Raw genomic sequence first — 22230 nt, 5'->3', positions numbered from 1 at the left:
AAGGGGCCAAAGTGCGGCTATCGATGGATTATGTGCGCGAGTAGGGAGATTTAACTGCTCCTCCACCTCTTCAGGGAACAAATTCCGTGACCTGGAGATCTTTACCTTCACCTGTACCAGTAGGGAAGCAGAGGAAGCTTCTATATTGCATGTAAAGCCAACTGGGGCGTCCCAGTGCGGCGCTGCCGGGGACTTCGTGGTAGACCGCAGGGTAGATGAAATAGTTAATGGCAATCTCCCTCGTTGCTCATATTATCGGGTGGGCTCGCATTTTGCATCCCACTCCTCCACAGTATCTATCTCGCCACCCTGGAAATCCGGGCAGCGGCTGTGGATCTTTGTCAGCTGCGCTGATAGCTGCTCAAGTCTGCGTAATATTTCAACGCGATCTTCTAGGGCAAGAGCTCCAAACGATTGTAAGAGTGCCTGCTCTTCCTGCACGTATGGAATACTGGATCCACCAACCGATTGGGGAGTAGTTTGCGATGTAGAGATCATGTTCTCTTTTTGGGGTGCTGACTTTTCCTTCTTAGGACTTTCCTCTGTGGCCTCCAGGTCAATGAGCCATCCATATTTATAATCTTGATGGAACTTTGGGCAAGGCCGGGGATTAGGAAGTAAAGACTCTGGCGCTGCCTTATTTTCAAAGAACCTCCCAGGAACAATGTCCAATTTAGCCAGTTTTTCCTTTTGGGACAATATTTGGGTCACTCCTTGGGGTGAATAAAATGTAGCCACCGCTCTTGCTCTAATGCCATTATAGTATAGGTACTCTACTGAGCCTATATCCTGGATCTTTAGTCGTGGCGACAGGATGTCCTTTAATGCCTCCACTAGATGTTGTTTTCTAGCTAATTGCTCTACTATCCCCTTGGGTTTGGGGTAATTGACAAAAGCAAGTTTACAATGATTCAGGACTAGATTCCAGCTTAGATTTATATTGCTGGCCTCTGGCTTCTGTATAGCATTTTCCTTTCATAAGACCGCCTGCCACGGATCTTGCTTAAGAGGTTGTGGGTCCGTCACCCTTAATGGGGGAGCAGGTGTTGGTATTAGAATGGGATCCATGGGGCAATGATCTAAATGTGGTTTCCGTTGCATGTGTGCATCATTCTTTCTCAAAGCACGGCAGGGCAATGGCTTGCTTTTCTCCCTGTCCCCTGGCGGATCCTTACCCAGCAAATCAAATAATTTCTGGAAATTCATTTTGTTCCCCTGTGTCGGCTTCTGGTTTTTGAGATTTTTGCTCTTCTTTTTGACGACGAGTGGCCTCTGTCATGGCCCCGTCAGAGGACTCATCAGACGAGGATGACTCGGGAGTAACAGCAGCAGACCCAGAAGCAGCAGACCCAGAAGGAGAAATGGAGGAAACTCCTGAGAACCCAGCTCCTTCTCCCCCTCAGCTGCAGAGCACCCCAGACACAGCTGAAGCCCTTTAGCCAGACGCAGGCAGTGAACAGGATACTCCCCCCTCACCTGCAGAACGTAGACAACAGAAGGTCAGGCAGAAGAGGGGCAGGCCTGTCCACTTAAGGCCAAAACGCTGATGGCTCACACCTGCTGACAAACCTGCTCCTTAAAAGTCAAACCTTGGGTTCAGCTTGTTGCTGACTACAACATCAGGTGTGACCACTGTGTGTCTTCCTATCCCCTGAACCTTGACTTGGACTGATCTCTCGGCAGACTAGACCCGGACCTTCACTGACGTCTCTTCTGGATTGCTGGCTTGGCACGTAAGCTTTGACCAGCCTCTGCCCTTATCTTGCTTCCTCCTTGCTAGCCTGGCAGATTTATAGCCAAGCTGCCGGCTGAGGACTTACAGCCTGGCAATTACCAAGGAATCTCCAGCGCTGCCTGCACCCCCACCGACACTGCTGTCTTAGTGAAGAGCTGACAGTCTCTTCCTTACTCAGCCAGGCTTAGGTTGCAAAGTGGCCGGCTTGGTTTCTGTAGCTAAGGATGGAGTAAGTTGTTTTAACGCCTGAGGTGTGGCCGCTGGGGGGGCTGGGTCGGCAGGCTTCTGCTGAAGTTTCACAAGAATTGTTAGTAGATTATTGCTTTCGGTCAGAAAGTTTTTTATGTGCTCCAGCTCCATTGCCATCATAGGCAGCCAGCCTGTCAGTAGTGGCACCTCTTCATCGGGGCCTGGTTGAAGTGGTAGGCTGGGGGATCCCATAGGGGTTGGGGTGGCCTCCAACCATGCCTTAATAACAGACTGCTGGACTCCTGGTGAAGCTGATTTATAAAAGTCAGCAGGCACTTGCATTGTCTCATTTACTTCTTGCTTAATGGCCCGTGCTATCTCAGCAGCCAGGCTTAAAGCCGGGGTTTCCTCCACAATCCATTGTATATTGTCCTTGGCAGAAAAGGACCAGTCAGTGGGAGTGGGGCAGGTCTGTATGGGGGCCACTTTTGCCTGCTTTGGCGAGCTGTTAGGGGGAAAGTGTGTAATTTTTAATTGGCCCCCGTCAAGCTTTGAATGCTCCTCCAGCTTTGAATTAAGGGGGGAGATTTGAGCTGGTCTCCCTTTCCTTTTAGCTGTTCTTCCCCAGCTAGGGAGGCTCTCAAGGGTTAAGGACTCTCCCTGTTCGTTTCTAGCCTTTCTTGTCAGGACCATTATAAACGTTGTGCTTTAATTTGGTCTCTGTTGTAAAGATAAGCAGGCTCTGCAGCTACTGTTATTGTTGGTAATTAGACACCCTTATATAGGGGAGATAAGCTGCTGTCTCACTAACCGAGGCCTTGTCGGTGAACACTCCCTGTTCGTTGCTTCAAGGACACCGAGGAGATAATGTGCCCAGACACTAAGGAGGGGAGCCTGCTTTGCTCACCAAATGGCACAATAGGAGAAGAAAAGAAAAATAGATAAAACAAAACTAATTAAAATGAATTACAGCCGTAAGAAAGCGGCTCTTAATGTTTGGTCAGGAGAAAACAAGGAGCGAACAAACCTACGTCTGACGCCATCTTCCCAGCTCTCCCATGAATTTGTCTCGGCAGCATTGGCAAGCCAGGCCAGCAATGTCACCCTGCCTGCGCTGCCTCACTAGCCACTACTGATTTAGTGCAACGAGGAAAGGAAAACATGGAAAGAGATTCCCAGGACAACGGCCTGAGTAGTGCACTTATTCCTGTGGTTGCAGCTGGAAATCACACGTAGTTGTAATGGCGGGCAAGGGTGCACAATAGGGTTGCCAGGTCAGAACCATTCAAAAACCTGAGGAAATGGGGGCGGGCCCTAGTGATGTCACAGGGCGGGCCCTAGTAACATCACGGGGTGGGTCCTAGTGACATCACTAAACATGATACATTGTGTCAACCACAGTTGCTTGGAGCATACCATTCAAAAAAAATTCTTTGGAGATTAAAATAGAAATCTTACCTAAAATAGGGTGTTCCTAGGTCCATCTGAAGTGACAAGGTCATTCTTTCTCACAAGCTTAGGGTGATGCAAGATGGAAATGGACTGCCTTCAAGTTGATCCCAGATAGGGTCTTCATGGTAAGCAGTATTCAGACAGAGGTGGTTTACTATTGCCTTCCTCTGAGAGGCAGTGACTGGCCCAAGGTCACCCAGTGAGCTTCATGGCTGTGTGGGGATTCAAACCCTGGTCTCCCAGGTCACAGTTCAACACCTTTAGGGAACATTTAATATAGCTTACTTGCTTCTGGCAAGAAGGGTTTACGTGCCCTCAGGCCAGGCCATTATTGGAAGAAAAGAGCTTAGTGTTGCAGAGATGTTAGATGGGAGCACAGATGGATGCCCCTGAAGGCAGCAACTGTAAACATGCTTATTAAGGAACTAAGCCCCATAGAACTCAATAGGACTTACTTCTGAGTAGATATGGTTGCAGCCATGTTAAGGACAAGGGAGGGCATTCTAGGCAAGCAGTTGGCAACTGCCTGTCAGCATTGTGCTGTTGCTAAGACTTGACTGGGGATCGTCCACAAAGTTATCCATAAGGCACTGCAACTTCATGTGTTGGCTACTGTGTCAGTCTCTATTCAAAGAAATCGGACAATCACAATTATACAATTACCTCTAGTATTAAGGTAAAGGTAAAAACGTGAGAGAGAAATAAAACCAATAGCACCAGGTTACAAACAATTTTTTTTATTAACAAACACTGTCTTTTAGAGAACAAAGGCAGGTTACATCACCAATCAAACTGCTAATCATAATCCAATTGCTAGTCCCAACTAGAGTAGACCCACTGAAGCAATGGAATTTACATGGTGTCAATTAACCAAGTTCCCATCGATTCAATGGGTCTACTCCAGTTGGGACTAGCAGCTGGATTTAGACATTTATCTCTCTTACAAAAGAGAAGTGGATGATATCCATGGGATGTTCTCAAACATTACAAACATTATAAACAGTATTACTCTTTATAAAAGAAAAACAGAAAGAATGAACAAGGTGCTTTCACTGTAGGAACTGGTTTTAAAGAACAAAAAAGGCTGAGTTTAGAATTTGTCCTTCTCCTTTGAAACACAAGCTTTAAGCAACCTTTGCTCTTCCTTCACATATTTGAAAAAATCAGCACAGTTCATGCCAAAGTTTAATTTGACAGAAAGGTCTGCTTTGACAAGGGAAGATAACATACGGTTCCTGTTGTCAGTCCATACGTTGCCCATGAGTGAAAACACTCTCTCCACAAAAGCATTGCTTACGGGGATGGCAAACACTGCACTGACAACCTTCACCAGAATTCTTGATCTGGTGCTCTTTAGCAACTGCACCCATTTCTCATCCAGAGGAAGATCAGATGTTCTGACCTCAGGCACAAACTTTTTAACCAGGCAAAGTTCATCAACATCGACTTCAATGCCCAGATTTGAAGCCACTATGGTCCACTGTTAGCTCCTCTGACTCTCTGTCCAGATCAAAGGCTGTGAAGTCTTTTAATTGTGAGTTCTCAAAATCATACCATTTATCAAGGTATGCTATTGCCCGATTGTACATCTGGAGAGCATCTGTAGTGAAAGATGCACGTTGAGATTCAGGGAGGTGTTTTAGACCAGAAAGCAATCTGTTGTCCACACAATTTACCAGCTTCTCCCTCAAGCTGCACATGCAGGTGTGGAGGTGTGGACTTACTGAGTGCTTTCTTTCCAAAACACTAATAGTCTCATGAAACAGTTGCATGTAGTGATGCACAAAGTAGAGGTAACATTCTGGGACAGAAATCTTTTCAGTTGTGTCACTAGTTGCCTCATCTGCCTGGTCTCCAATAAAGTTCCATATCATCTCACTGTCAGCTCTTCCCCAAGCTCCAGGAAATAGGATTTTATAGCAGGCCACAACTGGAGTAGCCGCTCAACAGCTGGGAAAAGAGAGAGCCACTGTGTGTTTCCATGTCTAATTAGTGCATGGTACTGCATGCCTAGCTCATCAAAGCACTCCCTGAGTTTCTCATTTTTAAGGGTGCTCCTGGAGAACTCTGTGCATACCTTATGAACCAGATACTCAACGTCGTACTTCTTGTTAAACCAGCCATGCCTGGCAGCATTGTGTAGAACATGGCAAAAACAGTTTGCCTTCACAATGGAACTTTTCTGTTTCTTTAGGAACTTGAATACTGAGTACCTTACACCGTAACTGACAGCAGCATTGTCTGCTGTGTAAGCCACTATATTTTCAGCAGATAATCCCAGATCAGTCACAGTCTTCAGAAGGCTATTGCTGATGGCAACAGCAGTCTCTGCTGGTAACTCATAGAAGTCCAGCAGTTTCTCTTGGACTCCAAGGTCAGCATCAAAATAACACACAGCCACAGGAAACATTTTACGGTTGCCTTTATTAGAGGCATCCGTGGCAATTGAAAAAGGAACTTTTTTAGTGGAACGTCCACCCAGTGCCCACACCACATTTTCTATTGATTTTGGTCCAAGTGCGTTTTCAACAATGCACTCTGCCTTGGTTCTTCCACAGTGCAGTTTTTTAACAAGAGCAGAGTCCTCGATCGTTGTAGAAATCAGTTTTATTCCACAATCCGTGCTCATGTAACTGTGCTGGTGCATAACTGCATGATACACGCTGCTAACCTCTATAGCAGCAACACGGAGCATTTCTGGTGTACTTTTCTTTGCAAAGAAGGATGTCATGGCATGTCTGCTTCACCATTCTTGAGGCTCTAATGTGTGCAGCATTTTCCTTGTGTCTCCGAATGGCCTTGACACCATCGTATTTCACAGTGAAAGTAGAATTACAGCACTTACATCTGGCAAGAGAGTCATCTACTTTTACGATCCAGTCTTTGAAATTATCATTCTGTAACCATTTAGTCTGAAATGATGCTGCATATTTCTTCTTCGGCTTCTCTCCTTGTGGCTGCATTGAAACAACAGATGTGCAGCACAACAGCACCTGTACAGGAAGAAGAGAGTGTTCATAAGAAAAATGCCTAAATCCACAGCCAAGCAATACCTTTGTTAAGACCAACCAAAATGTCACAAACTAGGAAGCAAACTTTCAAGTTCTCCAGAATGCTTTACCAAGCTGTATGGCAAAGCTGGCTTGCTGTTGTTGCCACAGTGTCTACATCTGGTCGCAGTCTGGATGGAGTGTAGGAAGAGGAGATTTTATTTCTTTATTTTATTTATTAGGTTTATATCCAGCCCTTTCTCCCAGTAGGAGCCCAGGACGGAGATAACAGACTGGCAGCACAATCCTAAACTCAGAAGTAAGTCCTGCTGAATTCAATTGGGCTTACCCCTAAATAAGTGGAGTTAGGCTTGCATTCTTAGGCTGCCCTCTCACTTACTTGCCAAAAAGCCCCATTCAAGTCAATGAGACTTACTTCTGACCAGACATATAGAGGATTACACAGTTACTTTTGATTACTTTGCAAATCTCATTGCATTTAATGTAACATAGTAAATGTGTTTAGGATTGAAGCTGGGTAGTTGGATTAATTGGATGCTATGTGGTTTTCAGGTTGTGTTACTAAATGTAGTAAGAATATGCTGAAGGCAGCATGCATAGGATCAGGCTACCTGGTGAGAGTTCCAACATCATAGTAATAATAGTTTTAAAAACTCACCACAGTGCTGTTGACTGTGCTTCACAAGTCAATCAAATGATCCTCCAAACTTCTTCACAGACTATCCTTTGCTGCAGAGACAGGAATGAGTAATGGTTAAGAAGTTTCTCTACAATTTCTTGGCTACCCTGTTGTGGGCAGCTATAAACTCACTTTGAAAGACAACCCATTTCCAGTGAGTAATAATTGACAGAGAGAAAACACCCATGGTTTGGTCTATCTTCACAGGCAGCAGCTTGGGAACAACAACTGCAGCCACACTTCCAAATAAGTGAATTCTCTTTTACCACTATTGGGCAAGAAACAAACTGCCATGCAACCAACAAGGCGCATCAGCAGTGGGTTTGAGGGGGTTGAGCTGAGCACATACAACCACTGCTGTTACTTCTATGGATGTAAGGGAGGAGGGTCAAAGGTACATGAAATGCAAACAGAAAATGAAAAAACAAAAGACAGTGATGCTTTCCTAAATGCAATACCATACCAACCACAACAAGATTTCAGAGCAGAGGTATCATGCGCTGATAGGATCTCACTCATGTCAGAAATCGTGCTGCAGCATTCTACATTAACTGACAGGTTGCCAGGATTTTTTTAGTTTTGTTTTTTGGTTATGAATCCTAACTAGTTGTGGGATGCTGAGTTGTCTGCCTTACTCATAGGAATCTTGTTGTGATTGGTATGGTATTGCATTGAAATCTGCATTGGTTGCTGATTTGCTACCAGGCCAAGTTCAAAGTGTGCTTTCCATGTTATGGGTGCCACAGCAGTACTACAGCGTAACATTTGTTCCCCGAATTCAACCAGAGCAACACAGACCAAAGGGCCAGCATAACCCTTCAACGTGTGGGTAAAACTCTTACTAGGACATTAGGGACATTTCTTGGGAGGTGCAGTTCTGATGCCTTCAGAAAAGAAGTGTCTCAGTCTTTCCTGGCCCACGGAGGGTTCTTGCCATCTTGGGCACCGCAGAGGAAGAGGAAATTTTAAGAGGAAGGTGAAAGATGGTATCTGGAAGTAGGGACTGAATCAACCAACCTTGGCTTCCTCTGCATCATTCAGCTTTCCTCCACTTGCTGAGACTCAGGCCACATTCACACCAGACATTTAATCCACTATTATTCCACTTTAAACAGTCATGGCTTCCCTCAACAAATCCTGGGAAGTATAGTTTGCAAAGGGTGCTGAAAGCTGTTAGAGGACTCCTGTTGCCCTAACAGAGCTACAACCACAGAAATCTCTGGGAAGAGAGGCTGTCTGTTGAATCACTATGGCAAACTGTAGCTCTGTGAGAACAGGGGTTTCCTACGTTCCTGTAACTTTAGCCCATTATTCCATGTCCTTCACTCTGGGATAACCGAGAAGAGATCTTGGCCCTCCTCTGTGTGGTCTTGAGGTGAACAAATCCTAGAACAAATGGATTTCAAGGGAGGCTGCAACATAAAGCTGCAGTTTCATCAAGTTGATGCTGATTTAATCAAAAAGTTCACTTTGGGTCCCTGGTTCAGTTCCCAAATGGAATCTCCAGGTATGGCCGGGAGAGACTCCTGGCTGAAACCCTGGCGAGCCGCTGCCAGTCAGTGTAGGCAATACTGAACTAGATGGACCAACAGGCTGGTTCACTATAATGCAGCTTCCTACATCCCCCAGGCCAGGGATTGAATCTGGGCCCTTTTGCATGCCAAGCGATGCTCTCCCGCTGGGGTACAGGCAGCCCTTGCAGGGAGAGTGCAAAGCACCCTTCATCCATGGTGTCAGCCAGGCCTCTAAAGGGCCACTGTCTCTTTAAACACTCAGGGCAATGGCTTTCTGGGCCTTTTCCAGATTCCAAGGGCGGGGAATACGAAAAGAGGATGCATGTTTTTTTCCCCTCCCCTAGCAACTCGTTTCTTTTTCTTCTGCTTCTGTGTCTCTCGGAGGGCGAGAGAAAGCCAGGGAGTTCCCATAGCAATTGGGAAGTGCAAAATGTTTCCCTGCTTCTCCACCCAAAGAGGAACAGAAAATCCAGCTGATCCACCACCCGGCAGGCTTGCACAGCAGAGCCAGGCCTCAGCTCAGAGGGCTGTTTGCAACCCCAGGTTGCTGCAGGGGGGGATACAGTTCCATCCGCCTTCCCCAACGTGGTGCCTTCCAGCAGGGCCAGGTCTGATGGACCGCACCGCCCCAGTGATGCCACTGCCCAGAGCCCCCCCCAGGCCAGGTTGCTGCGGGCTCCGCTCCAGGATCCCCACCTGCGGCTGCGTGGTCGGCGGGGCTGCTGCTGTGGCTGCGGCTGTCTGCTTGGCAGCGGGCGGGGGCTGCTGCTGGGGGGGTCCCTGCGGGGGCGGCAGCTGGACGTGCTCGGCGGCGAACTGCTCCAAGTTGTCGCTGAAGCAGTCCGGATGTAGAAGGCGCCCAGGCGGCAGAGACGGGCCACGAGGGCGGCCTCGCTCAGGTGCAGGAACGGCGGCGGCGGCAGTGCGGCGGCTCTTGAGGCAACTGCAGTCAGACGCTGCTTCCTCCTCCTGCGCCTGCACCTGGCTGACTGGGAAAGGGCAGGCGGGCAGCCAGAGCCTTCAGCATATGCATGCGTGAATCACGCATGCGTGGCTGGGGGGGGCGCTTGAAAACCAGAGATCTACCAATTTATGGTAAATATGGCCGGAGACTGGCCTCCTTATGCCGAAGACTCCGGCTGAAAATCGGAGATCTGGCAACCCTATTGCTAATCCCATATGTCCAGAGTAAATCCCATTGAATTCAATAGGACTTACTTTTGAGTAGACATGGGTATGAATGTGCTGAACATCAATGGGACTTTCAAGTGAATGCAAAAAAGAATTGTGTTTGTGTTCTAACTCTTTCTGTCCCCCTCCCCTCCAGTCCTATTTTAAAGCAAGTAGGCAGCGCTTACTTAGGTATTGCAGTTTTTATTCTGTAGGAAACTAATACTGATTTTTTTAAAACTAATACTGATTTTTCTGCAATGACCAACTGGTCTGACAATAAACTATTATATGGGCTGTATGTATTTATACATTTGCAGTGTGTGTGTGTGCGCGTGCGTGTATGGAGTGTTTCCAACAACCCTGTGAGGTAGGGTTAGAAACCAAGGCAGCTCACAACAAGAAATAAAGCCATTTAAAATCCAATAACCATAAAAACAAGCATAAACAGTTGCAAAACAGCGTAAAGTGGCATGATTCGGAATTTTGGGTTGTGCGAATGAAGTTGCTTATCACTTGAGGTTGCATTTCTGTCCCTGTTTGAGTAAGCCCCACTGAATACACTGGGACTTGCTTCTGAATAAATAAACCTAGGATTGCACTAAAAATATATTTACAGTTTGTGTAAATAATAAATATTTTTGATAGTCATGCTTATATAAATATTTCTTCATTTATCATATTTTTGGTTTTTGGTTAGGAATCCTGACTGGTTGTGAGATGCTTAGTTTTCTGCCTTACTCATAGGAATCTTGTTGTGGTTGGTATGGTGTTGCATTTAAGAAATCATGGTGCGAAATGGCCTGAATCAGTATAAGGCAGATTCCTTGGTTCCTAAAAGTGGGAAGAGACTCAAGGGCCACAGTGACTCCAACATTTATTTATTTTTATTTACAACATTTATATACCTCTTTATTGTAAAAAATCTCAAAGCGGTTTACAGAAAGATTTAAAACAATAAAATTATTGGCAAAAGCGTTAAGGACAAATACTGAAAAACATTCAAAATAATAAAATGAACAATGAGTTAAAAACAGATTTAAAAACAATAGCTTCTACATGCCTGGAGAGGCTTGCCTCAAGAAAACTGATTTTAGCAGGTGCTGAAAAGAGGCGTCTGCCTAATGTCAATAGGCAAGGAGTTCCAAAGCATAGGTGCTGCCACTTAACAGGACTGATTTCTTACAAGAGCAGAACAAGTACTATGTGGCACCCATAACATGGAAAGCACAGCTTGAACTTGGCCTGGTAGCAAATCAGCAACCAATGCTGATTTCAGAGCGGAGGTATTATGCGCTGATAGGATCTCACTCATGTCAGCAATTGTGCTGCAGCATTCTGCATTAACTGCAGTCCCCAGGTCAGGTTGTGCTGCATGGGGATTTCTGTGACCTTGGCTGACTGGCTGCTAGGATTTTTTTAGTTTGGGTTTTTGCTTATGAATCCTGACTGGTTGTGGGATGCTGAGTTTTCTGCCTTACTCATAGGAATCTTGTTGTGGTTGGTATGGTATTACATTTAGGAAAGTGATACTGCCATTTGTATTGTTTTACCCTATTTGCATTTCACTTATCTCACTCCGTTACAGCCATAGAAGCGACAGCAGCATATGCAAGATAATTAACTCCCATTAGTGATAAGAGCAAGAATTTATAATTATTATTTCAATTAAAACAAGAGGCTTATCTATACTTTGAAGAGGACCAGATATTTATTTTCTTTCTGAGCTCAGGACTGGGTCTTTCATGATGCCCGGGGGGGGGGGGGGAGCAGGAGAGTAGTCAATAAGACAGACATCCTGGCATTGGTAATCTAATTAGCAAGGTATGTGTGGGGTTGTTGCACACTTCCAGGCCCAGTTTCATTTTGAGTATGGAGGTGGAACCTGTGTAGATGTGGTTGATCAAAGGGAGAAGAAATTTTGAGTTAAGCAAGCTCTGCTTTTATAAAACCTAAGAAACATACAGATACTTTGAATGTCTGAGTGCCTGCACCAGTAGAATACTGGAGGAGCTTGTAAAACTTGCTGCAACAGTATTTAGAACTGAGCATGTGGTGTGAAAGACTCCTTTTCCTAACATTTTGGCTTCTTGTTTTTCTCCACCCACCACATCTTTGAAATATATTGTATATGGTTAACCGTACTGCTGCCCTGACTTACTTTGTTTGTTGCTATTTTGTGTTTTTATTATGTTTTTATATTGATTGTGTATTTTTATTTTTTATTATATTTGTAAGCTGTGCTGAGCTCTGTTTTTAACAGCAGAAGGGCAGGATATAAATCCTCTTAGTCAATCAATAAATACTCCATAGTGTTGGAAACTAGAGTCTAGGCATTTAAGGCTGAAAATGTTGCTTTTAAAAAAAAGATTTCTCACATCTTTCCCCCATTTTTGGTGGTAATTCCTAGGCACAAAAACAAAACAACTGGACAATCTAAATATTAATATGCAAATATTTGCATAATATGCAAATAACATGCAAATGATTTGCATATTATGCAAATTAGCCTGCCCGGATTTGTGGAACTGGAATATGGCAACCCTATTCTATCTCCAGAAATAAACTCTGGCATAAACTTGAGACCACCACAGTCGACCGTCGCTTGTTACTCCTGACGGAATTTCTCTCTATTGAGATGCGTAGCAAAGTTGTGTAGCGCTGCGGAATGGAGAGTATTGAGCGAACTGTGTGTGTATGAATCTTTGCTAAGATTATACCTTCCCTGCAAATTAGTCAGACAGAGACTTTAAGTTTTAAAATAAGAAACAACTACTTTATTCTGGAAGTACATGCTTGATAGGAAAGAGTTCTATATCTAGCTTAACTAGCTATGCTGGAGAAGTGAGCACTGGTCCCAGTACTCACCCTCATCCTGGTTGAGAGGAGAGACAAAGACAAGATGTCTGCTCCCCTCTCGAGAGAAAGAGAAGAACAGATAAAAGGCGGAAGGAATGGAGATTAACATTCCTTTGCTTATCAGCCTAGCAGGAAGGGAAGAGGCGGCAGGATCAAAGGGATAGGTATAGCCTCAACCAGCAAGAGGTCTATCTCTCTAGCTACCCTTATTAACCCCATGCAGCCTCAACCCACCAAGTTGGAGTTGAACCTCATACATTCCAACACCCCTTCTCAACGAGAACTTGGTTCATTCTACAAGGTGCATCTTGCCTCGTAGTTTCTGGTGTCAGACTTTGCCCAATGGTTTGGTCAAAGCATCAGCTGTCATCTCTTCTGTTGGACAGTAGGTCATCTCTAAAAGACTGGGTAGGTGGGCACTGGGCAGAGGGGTAGCCCCTTTCCTTTCCAAAAGGAAAACATTGTGAACACTATCATTGCTTTTCAGTGTTTCCCTCACCTTTTTATTCTACAGCAGGTACATGTAGTCTCCCACCTAAATTTAAACCAAAGCTCTCCCTGGCCACATCCACACCAGGCCTTTATTTCACTTTAGTCGTGGCTTCTCCGAAAGAATCCTGGGAAGTGTAGTTAGTGAAGGGTACTGTACTGTGAGTTGTTAGATGCCCTGTTCCCCTCACAGACCTTCAATCAGAGTGGCTGACTGTTAAACCAGTCTGGCCACTGCAGCTCTGTCAGTGGAATAGGAATCTCCTCTCAGCCATGACTGTCTAAAGTGAAATCAAAGTCTGGTGTGGGTGTGGCCCTCTGATTAGCCAAGCCCAGCAGCTGTGAGTCTGGCTTTTAGAACACTGACAGTTGGTTCTTACTGAGCATGCCTGACACTATCATTCAGTTTATTGCAAAATTTCTTTAATTGAAAATCAGCCAGCATTTTTTAAACTTTTAAACTGCAGAAGATGAAGGTCAGAGTATGGGGCAAGGTCAATAATAGCATTCCAGATACTCTGTGAACATTGCTGATTTTTAATGAATTTGAACAGATTATGAGAACTCCAACTGTAAAAAGTCCAAAAGGGGTCTTTCCCCCCCCTTTTTTTGACTTTGAACTCTCTATTCTCTCTGACGGTTTTGTGTATCGCCATGAAAATTTAGAGGGTTGTTAAACAAGTGTTTCTGAGTTCAGGACTATAAGTTTTGTAAGGTTATGTTTTGAAATGAGCTTATGGGAAGCATCAGAATGGCATAGGGGGTATTTTCAATTTAACATTGCGGAATGTGAAAAATCCACGGTGGCTATAGTATACAGCCACTCTTATAATCTTATCTCTTATAATCTCCAGACTCATTGAAAATATGTGAAAATATGAATCTCCCTCTCTTCTTTCCATAGATGTCAGATGGAGGGTAAAGGCAATGGGGACCTGGAGAGAAAGAGGAAAAATGGATACAGCTCAGAGGTCAAACACCAGGCAGCTTCCAAGTCAAGAAGTCAGCAAAGGAAGCAATATCCTCCTCAGCATCAATAAAGGGAAGGGAAACCCAGAGGAAAGGGACCCTCAAACTAGTGCAATTGATAAGAAAGTCAGAGAAAGGACTAAGAGGGCAAGCATAATGGCACTTTCAGAAATGAGCACTGAGATGACTGCAATAGCACAAAATATGAAAAGAGCAGAAATTGCTGATGGTCAAAAGTCAGCCTTCACTAACTCTTATCCCACAACCTCAAGCACATCGATCCTGTCAACTAAAGAGTCACAAGAAACAAAAGAAACAATAACGGCAATCAAAAGCAATGAAACAGAAACAGAATCAAAAACTAACAATTCCAATGCAACACCAACCACCACTACCAATTACACCGAACCACCTGATAATACTGCAAACTCCACCACACCAGGTTTCTCATCTGGGAATTTCAATGAGACATCAGCCACCACTAGCAGCTCAGTCACCTCAGCAACTACTAGTGACACCTCAACCACAACAATGGTCATAACTGGAAATTCCACAACACATCTACCAATTTCCACCCCTTATTCCACATCTGCACCCACTCACAGTAGTTCACCCACAACAACAACCACTGCCCGTAGTTCCACCACCTCAGCAGCTGCTACTATCAGTTCTACTGTACCAACTGTTTCAACTTGCAGCTCCCCAACTCCAGGAGCCCCCACTAGCACATCCAGCACACCAGAAGCCACGACTACCACATCTACATTAGTGCCACCTACTACTAGCATTCCTATAACATCACCAGGCGCGACGACACAATCCACTCCTGCAGTATCTACAACCAGGAGCACTTCCACCACAACTGCAGGAACCCTGACCAGTTCCATCACAACACCAGCTTCCACAATCACTACACCCACATCAAGAGCCACCATCACACCTGCAGCCACCAGCAGCAGCCTCAGTACACCAGCTTCTATGATGGCGAGCTCCACCACATTAATTGCTACAATGTCAACAAGCACTACCGCAAGAACAGGCACAACACCTCTAGTGACTACCATTGCAACCATCCCAGTGACTACTACACCACATTCTACTACAACAGCAGCCACGAGTAGCCTCTCAAGTATGCCAAGAACTACAAGCAGCGGCTCAATCACCTCAGCAGCCACTAGTGGCACCTCCATCACACCAATGGTCATTACTGGAAGCTCCACAACACATCTGCCAACTTCTACCCCATATTCCACAGCCGTACCCACTCACAACAGTTTACCCACAACAGCAACTGCTGCCAATAGTTCCACCACCTCAGGAGCCGCTACTATCAGCACTACTATACCAACTATTTCGACTCGCATCTCCTCAACTCCAGGAGCTCCCACTAACACCTCCAGCACACCAGAAGCCACGACTACCACATCTACATTAGTGCAACCTACGACTAGCATTCCTATAACATCACCAGGCTTGACGACACAATCCACTCCTGTAGTATCTACAACCAGGAGCACTTCCACCACAACAGCAGGAACCCTGACCAGTTCCATCACAACACCAGCTTCCACAATCACTACAGCCACATCAAGAGCCACCATCACACCTACAGCCACCAGCAGCAGCCTCAGTACACCAGCTTCTATGATGGTGAGCTCCACCACATTAATTGCTACAACGTCAACAAGCACTACCGCAAGAACAGACACAACACCTCTAGTGACTACCATTGCAACAATCCCAGTGACTACTACATCACATTCTACTACAACAGCAGCCACGAGTAGCCTCTCAAGTATGCCAAGAACTACAAGCAGCGGCTCAGTCACCTCAGCAGCCACTAGTGGCACCTCCATCACACCAATGGTCATTACTGGAAACTCCACAACACATCTACCAACTTCTACCCCATATTCCACAGCTGTACCCACTCACAACAGTTCACCCACAACAGCAACTGCTGCCCACAGTTCTACCACCTCAGCAGCGGCTACTATCAGTTCTACTATACCAACTGTTTCAACTAGCAGCTCCCCAACTCCAGGAGCCCCCACTAGCACATCCAGCACACCAGAAGCCACGACTACCACATCTACATTAGTGCCAGCTACTACTAGCATTCCTATAACATCACCAGGCGTGACGACACAATCTACTCCTGTAGTATCTACAACCAGGAGCACTACCACCACAACTGCGGGAACCCTGACCAGTTCCATCACAACACCAGCTTCCACAATCACTACACCCACATCAAGAGCCACCATCACACCTGCAGCCACCAGCAGCAGCCTCAGTACACCAGCTTCTATGATGGTGAGCTCCACCACATTAATTGCTACAACGTCAACAAGCACTACCGCAAGAACAGACACAACACCCCTAGTGACTACCATCACAACAATACCGCCAGCTACTACTCTGAGTTCCACCACAACAGAAGCCATGAGTAGACTCTCAAGTACACCGAGAACTACAAGCAGCGGCTCAATCACCTCAGCAGCCACTAGTGGCACCTCCATCACACCAATGGTCATTACTGGAAGCTCCACAACACATCTGCCAGCTTCTACCCCATATTCCACAGGTGTACCCACTCACAACAGTTCACCCACAACAGCAACTGCTGCCCACAGTTCTACCACCTCAGCAGCTGCTACTATCAGTTCTACTATACCAACTGTTTCAACTAGCAGCTCCCCAACTCCAGGAGCCCCCACTAGCGCTTCCAGCACACCCGAAGCCACAACTACCACATCTACATTAGTTCCACCTACTCCTAGCATTCCTATAACACCACCAGACACGACGACACAATCCATTCCTGAAGTGTCTAGAACCACGAGCACCGCCAGGGCAACAACGGGAACCCAGATCACTACTATCATAACACCAGCATCAACCATCACTATACCCACATCAAGAGCCACCACCACAACTGCAGCCACCACCACCAGCCCCAGTACACCAGCTCTTATGACTACCAGTTCCACCACGTTAATTTCTACAACAACAAGCAGTCCCACAACAGCAGACACACCTCTAGTGACTACCATTGCAACAATCCCAGTGACTACTACACCACATTCTACTACAACAGCAGCCACGAGTAGCCTCTCAAGTACGCCAAGAACTACAAGCAGCGGTTCAGTCACCTCAGCAGCCACTAGTGGCACCTCCACCACAGCAACTGTCATAACTAGCAGCTCAACAACACATCTACCAACTTCTACCCCATATTCTACAGCTGCACCTACTCACAGAAGTTCACCCCAAACAGCAAGCACTGCCAACAGTTCCACCACCTCAGCAACGGCTACTATCAGCTCTACTATACCAACTATTTCTATTAGCAGCTCCTCAACTCCAGGAGCCCCCACTAGCACCTCCAGCACACCAGAAGCCACGACTACCACATCTACATTAGTGCAACCTACGACTAGCATTCCTATAACATCACCAGGCTTGACGACACAATCCACTCCTGTAGTATCTACAACCAGGAGCACTTCCACCACAACAGCAGGAACCCTGACCAGTTCCATCACAACACCAGCTTCCACAATCACTACACCCACATCAAGAGCCACCATCACACCTGCAGCCACCAGCAGCAGCCTCAGTACACCAGCTTCTATGATGGTGAGCTCCACCACATTAATTGCTACAACGTCAACAAGCACTACCGCAAGAACAGACACAACACCTCTAGTGACTACCATTGCAACAATCCCAGTGACTACTACATCACTTTCTACTACAACAGCAGCCACGAGTAGCCTCTCAAGTATGCCAAGAACTACAAGCAGCGGCTCAGTCACCTCAGCAGCCACTAGTGGCACCTCCATCACACCAATGGTCATTACTGGAAACTCCACAACACATCTGCCAACTTCTACCCCATATTCCACAGCCGTACCCACTCACAACAGTTCACCCACAACAGCAACTGCTGCCCACAGTTCTACCACCTCAGCAGCTGCTACTATCAGTTCTACTATACCAACTGTTTCAACTAGCAGCTCCCCAACTCCAGGAGCCCCCACTAGCACATCCAGCACACCAGAAGCCACGACTACCACATCTACATTAGTGCCAGCTACTACTAGCATTCCTATAACATCACCAGGCGTGACGACACAATCTACTCCTGTAGTATCTACAACCAGGAGCACTTCCACCACAACAGCAGGAACCCTGACCAGTTCCATCACAACACCAGCTTCCACAATCACTACACCCACATCAAGAGCCACCATCACACCTGCAGCCACCAGCAGCAGCCTCAGTACACCAGCTTCTATGATGGTGAGCTCCACCACATTAATTGCTACAACGTCAACAAGCACTACCGCAAGAACAGACACAACACCCCTAGTGACTACCATCACAACAATACCGCCAGCTACTACTCTGGGTTCCACCACAACAGAAGCCATGAGTAGACTCTCAAGTACACCGAGAACTACAAGCAGCGGCTCAATCACCTCAGCAGCCACTAGTGGCACCTCCATCACACCAATGGTCATTACTGGAAGCTCCACAACACATCTGCCAGCTTCTACCCCATATTCCACAGGTGTACCCACTCTCAACAGTTCACCCACAACAGCAACTGCTGCCCACAGTTCTACCACCTCAGCAGCTGCTACTATCAGTTCTACTATACCAACTGTTTCAACTAGCATCTCCCCAACTCCAGGAGCCCCCACTAGCGCTTCCAGCACACCAGAAGCCACAACTACCACATCTACATTAGTTCCACCTACTCCTAGCATTCCTATAACACCACCAGACACGACGACACAATCCATTCCTGAAGTGTCTAGAACCACGAGCACCGCCAGGGCAACAACGGGAACCCAGATCACTACTATCATAACACCAGCATCAACCATCACTATACCCACATCAAGAGCCACCACCACAACTGCAGCCACCACCACCAGCCCCAGTACACCAGCTCTTATGACTACCAGTTCCACCACGTTAATTTCTACAACAACAAGCACTCCCACAACAGCAGACACACCTCTAGTGACTACCATTGCAACAATCCCAGTGACTACTACACCACATTCTACTACAACAGTAGCCACGAGTAGCCTCTCAAGTACGCCAAGAACTACAAGCAGCGGTTCAGTCACCTCAGCAGCCACTAGTGGCACCTCCACCACAGCAACTGTCATAACTAGCAGCTCAACAACACATCTACCAACTTCTACCCCATATTCTACAGCTGCACCTACTCACAGAAGTTCACCCCAAACAGCAAGCACTGCCAACAGTTCCACCACCTCAGCAGCGGCTACTATCAGCTCTACTATACCAACTATTTCTATTAGCAGCTCCTCAACTCCAGGAGCCCCCACTAGCACCTCCAGCACACCAGAAGCCACGACTACCACATCTACATTAGTGCAACCTACGACTAGCATTCCTATAACATCACCAGGCTTGACGACACAATCCACTCCTGTAGTATCTACAACCAGGAGCACTTCCACTACAACAGCAGGAACCCTGACCAGTTCCATCACAACACCAGCTTCCACAATCACTACAGCCACATCAAGAGCCACCATCACACCTGCAGCCACCAGCAGCAGCCTCAGTACACCAGCTTCTATGATGGTGAGCTCCACCACATTAATTGCTACAACGTCAACAAGCACTACCGCAAGAACAGACACAACACCCCTAGTGACTACCATCACAACAATACCGCCAGCTACTACTCTGAGTTCCACCACAACAGAAGCCATGAGTAGACTCTCAAGTACACCGAGAACTACAAGCAGCGGCTCAATCACCTCAGCAGCCACTAGTGGCACCTCCATCACACCAATGGTCATTACTGGAAGCTCCACAACACATCTGCCAGCTTCTACCCCATATTCCACAGGTGTACCCACTCTCAACAGTTCACCCACAACAGCAACTGCTGCCCACAGTTCTACCACCTCAGCAGCTGCTACTATCAGTTCTACTATACCAACTGTTTCAACTAGCAGCTCCCCAACTCCAGGAGCCCCCACTAGCGCTTCCAGCACACCAGAAGCCACAACTACCACATCTACATTAGTTCCACCTACTCCTAGCATTCCTATAACACCACCAGACACGACGACACAATCCATTCCTGAAGTGTCTAGAACCACGAGCACCGCCAGGGCAACAACGGGAACCCAGATCACTACTATCATAACACCAGCATCAACCATCACTATACGCACATCAAGAGCCACCACCACAACTGCAGCCACCACCACCAGCCCCAGTACACCAGCTCTTATGACTACCAGTTCCACCACGTTAATTTCTACAACAACAAGCAGTCCCACAACAGCAGACACACCTCTAGTGACTACCATTGCAACAATCCCAGTGACTACTACACCACATTCTACTACAACAGCAGCCACGAGTAGCCTCTCAAGTACGCCAAGAACTACAAGCAGCGGTTCAGTCACCTCAGCAGCCACTAGTGGCACCTCCACCACAGCAACTGTCATAACTAGCAGCTCAACAACACATCTACCAACTCCTACCCCATATTCTACAGCTGCACCTACTCACAGAAGTTCACCCCAAACAGCAAGCACTGCCAACAGTTCCACCACCTCAGCAGCGGCTACTATCAGCTCTACTATACCAACTATTTCTATTAGCAGCTCCTCAACTCCAGGAGCCCCCACTAGCACCTCCAGCACACCAGAAGCCACGACTACCATATCTACATTAGTGCCACCTACTACTAGCATTCCTATAACATCACCAGGCTCGACGACACAATCCACTCCTGTAGTATCTACAACCAGGAGCATTTCCACCACAACAGCAGGAACCCTGACCAGTTCCATCACAACACCAGCTTCCACAATCACTACACCCACATCAAGAGCCACCATCACACCTGCAGCCACCAGCAGCAGCCTCAGTACACCAGCTTCTATGATGGTGAGCTCCACCACATTAATTGCTACAACGTCAACAAGCACTACCGCAAGAACAGACACAACACCTCTAGTGACTACCATTGCAACAATCCCAGTGACTACTACATCACATTCTACTACAACAGCAGCCACGAGTAGCCTCTCAAGTATGCCAAGAACTACAAGCAGCGGCTCAGTCACCTCAGCAGCCACTAGTGGCACCTCCATCACACCAATGGTCATTACTGGAAGCTCCACAACACATCTGCCAACTTCTACCCCATATTCCACAGCCGTACCCACTCACAACAGTTCACCCACAACAGCAACTGCTGCCCACAGTTCTACCACCTCAGCAGATGCTACTATCAGTTCTACTATACCAACTGTTTCAACTAGCAGCTCCCCAACTCCAGGAGCCCCCACTAGCACATCCAGCACACCAGAAGCCATGACTACCACATCTACATTAGTGCCAGCTACTACTAGCATTCCTATAACATCACCAGGCTTGACGACACAATCCACTCCTGTAGTATCTACAACCAGGAGCACTTCCACCACAACAGCAGGAACCCTGACCAGTTCCATCACAACACCAGCTTCCACAATCACTACACCCACATCAAGAGCCACCATCACACCTGCAGCCACCACCAGCAGCCTCAGTACACCAGCTTCTATGATGGCGAGCTCCACCACATTAATTGCTACGTCAACAAGCACTACCGCAAGAACAGGCACAACACCTCTAGTGACTACCATCACAACAATACCGCCAGCTACTACTCTGAGTTCCACCACAACAGAAGCCATGAGTAGACTCTCAAGTACACCGAGAACTACAAGCAGCGGCTCAGTCACCTCAGCAGCCACTAGTGGCACCTCCATCACACCAATGGTCATTACTGGAAGCTCCACAACACATCTGCCAACTTCTACCCCATATTCCACAGCTGTACCCACTCACAACAGTTCACCCATAACAGCAACTGCTGCCCACAGTTCTACCACCTCAGCAGCTGCTACTATCAGCTCTACTATACCAACTGTTTCAACTCGCAGCTCCCCAACTCCAGGAGCCCCCACTAGCACATCCAGCACACCAGAAGCCACGACTACCACATCTACATTAGTGCCAGCCACTACTAGGATTTCCATAACACCACCAGACGTGACAACACAATCCACTCCTGCAGTATCTACAACCAGGAGCACTTCCACC

At 46.8% G+C, this 22230-nt stretch overlaps 1 protein-coding gene across 1 annotated transcript; it reads left to right on the top strand.

The window, feature by feature from the left end:
- Window positions 1-9810: 9810 nt before the first annotated feature.
- On the top strand, window positions 9811-16520 carry LOC133368043 (histidine-rich glycoprotein-like). The gene is made up of 4 exons (XM_061592125.1): window positions 9811-9848; window positions 14900-15184; window positions 15566-15850; window positions 16232-16520. The coding sequence occupies exons 1-4, from the start codon at window positions 9811-9813 to the stop codon at window positions 16518-16520; spliced, it is 897 nt and encodes a 298-aa protein (XP_061448109.1).
- The last annotated feature ends 5710 nt before the right edge of the window (window positions 16521-22230 follow it).

This window comes from Rhineura floridana, chromosome 11 (genome assembly GCF_030035675.1).
Source record: "Rhineura floridana isolate rRhiFlo1 chromosome 11, rRhiFlo1.hap2, whole genome shotgun sequence".
Taxonomy (NCBI): domain Eukaryota; kingdom Metazoa; phylum Chordata; class Lepidosauria; order Squamata; family Rhineuridae; genus Rhineura; species Rhineura floridana.
This window is presented reverse-complemented; position numbering and strand designations above follow the sequence as displayed.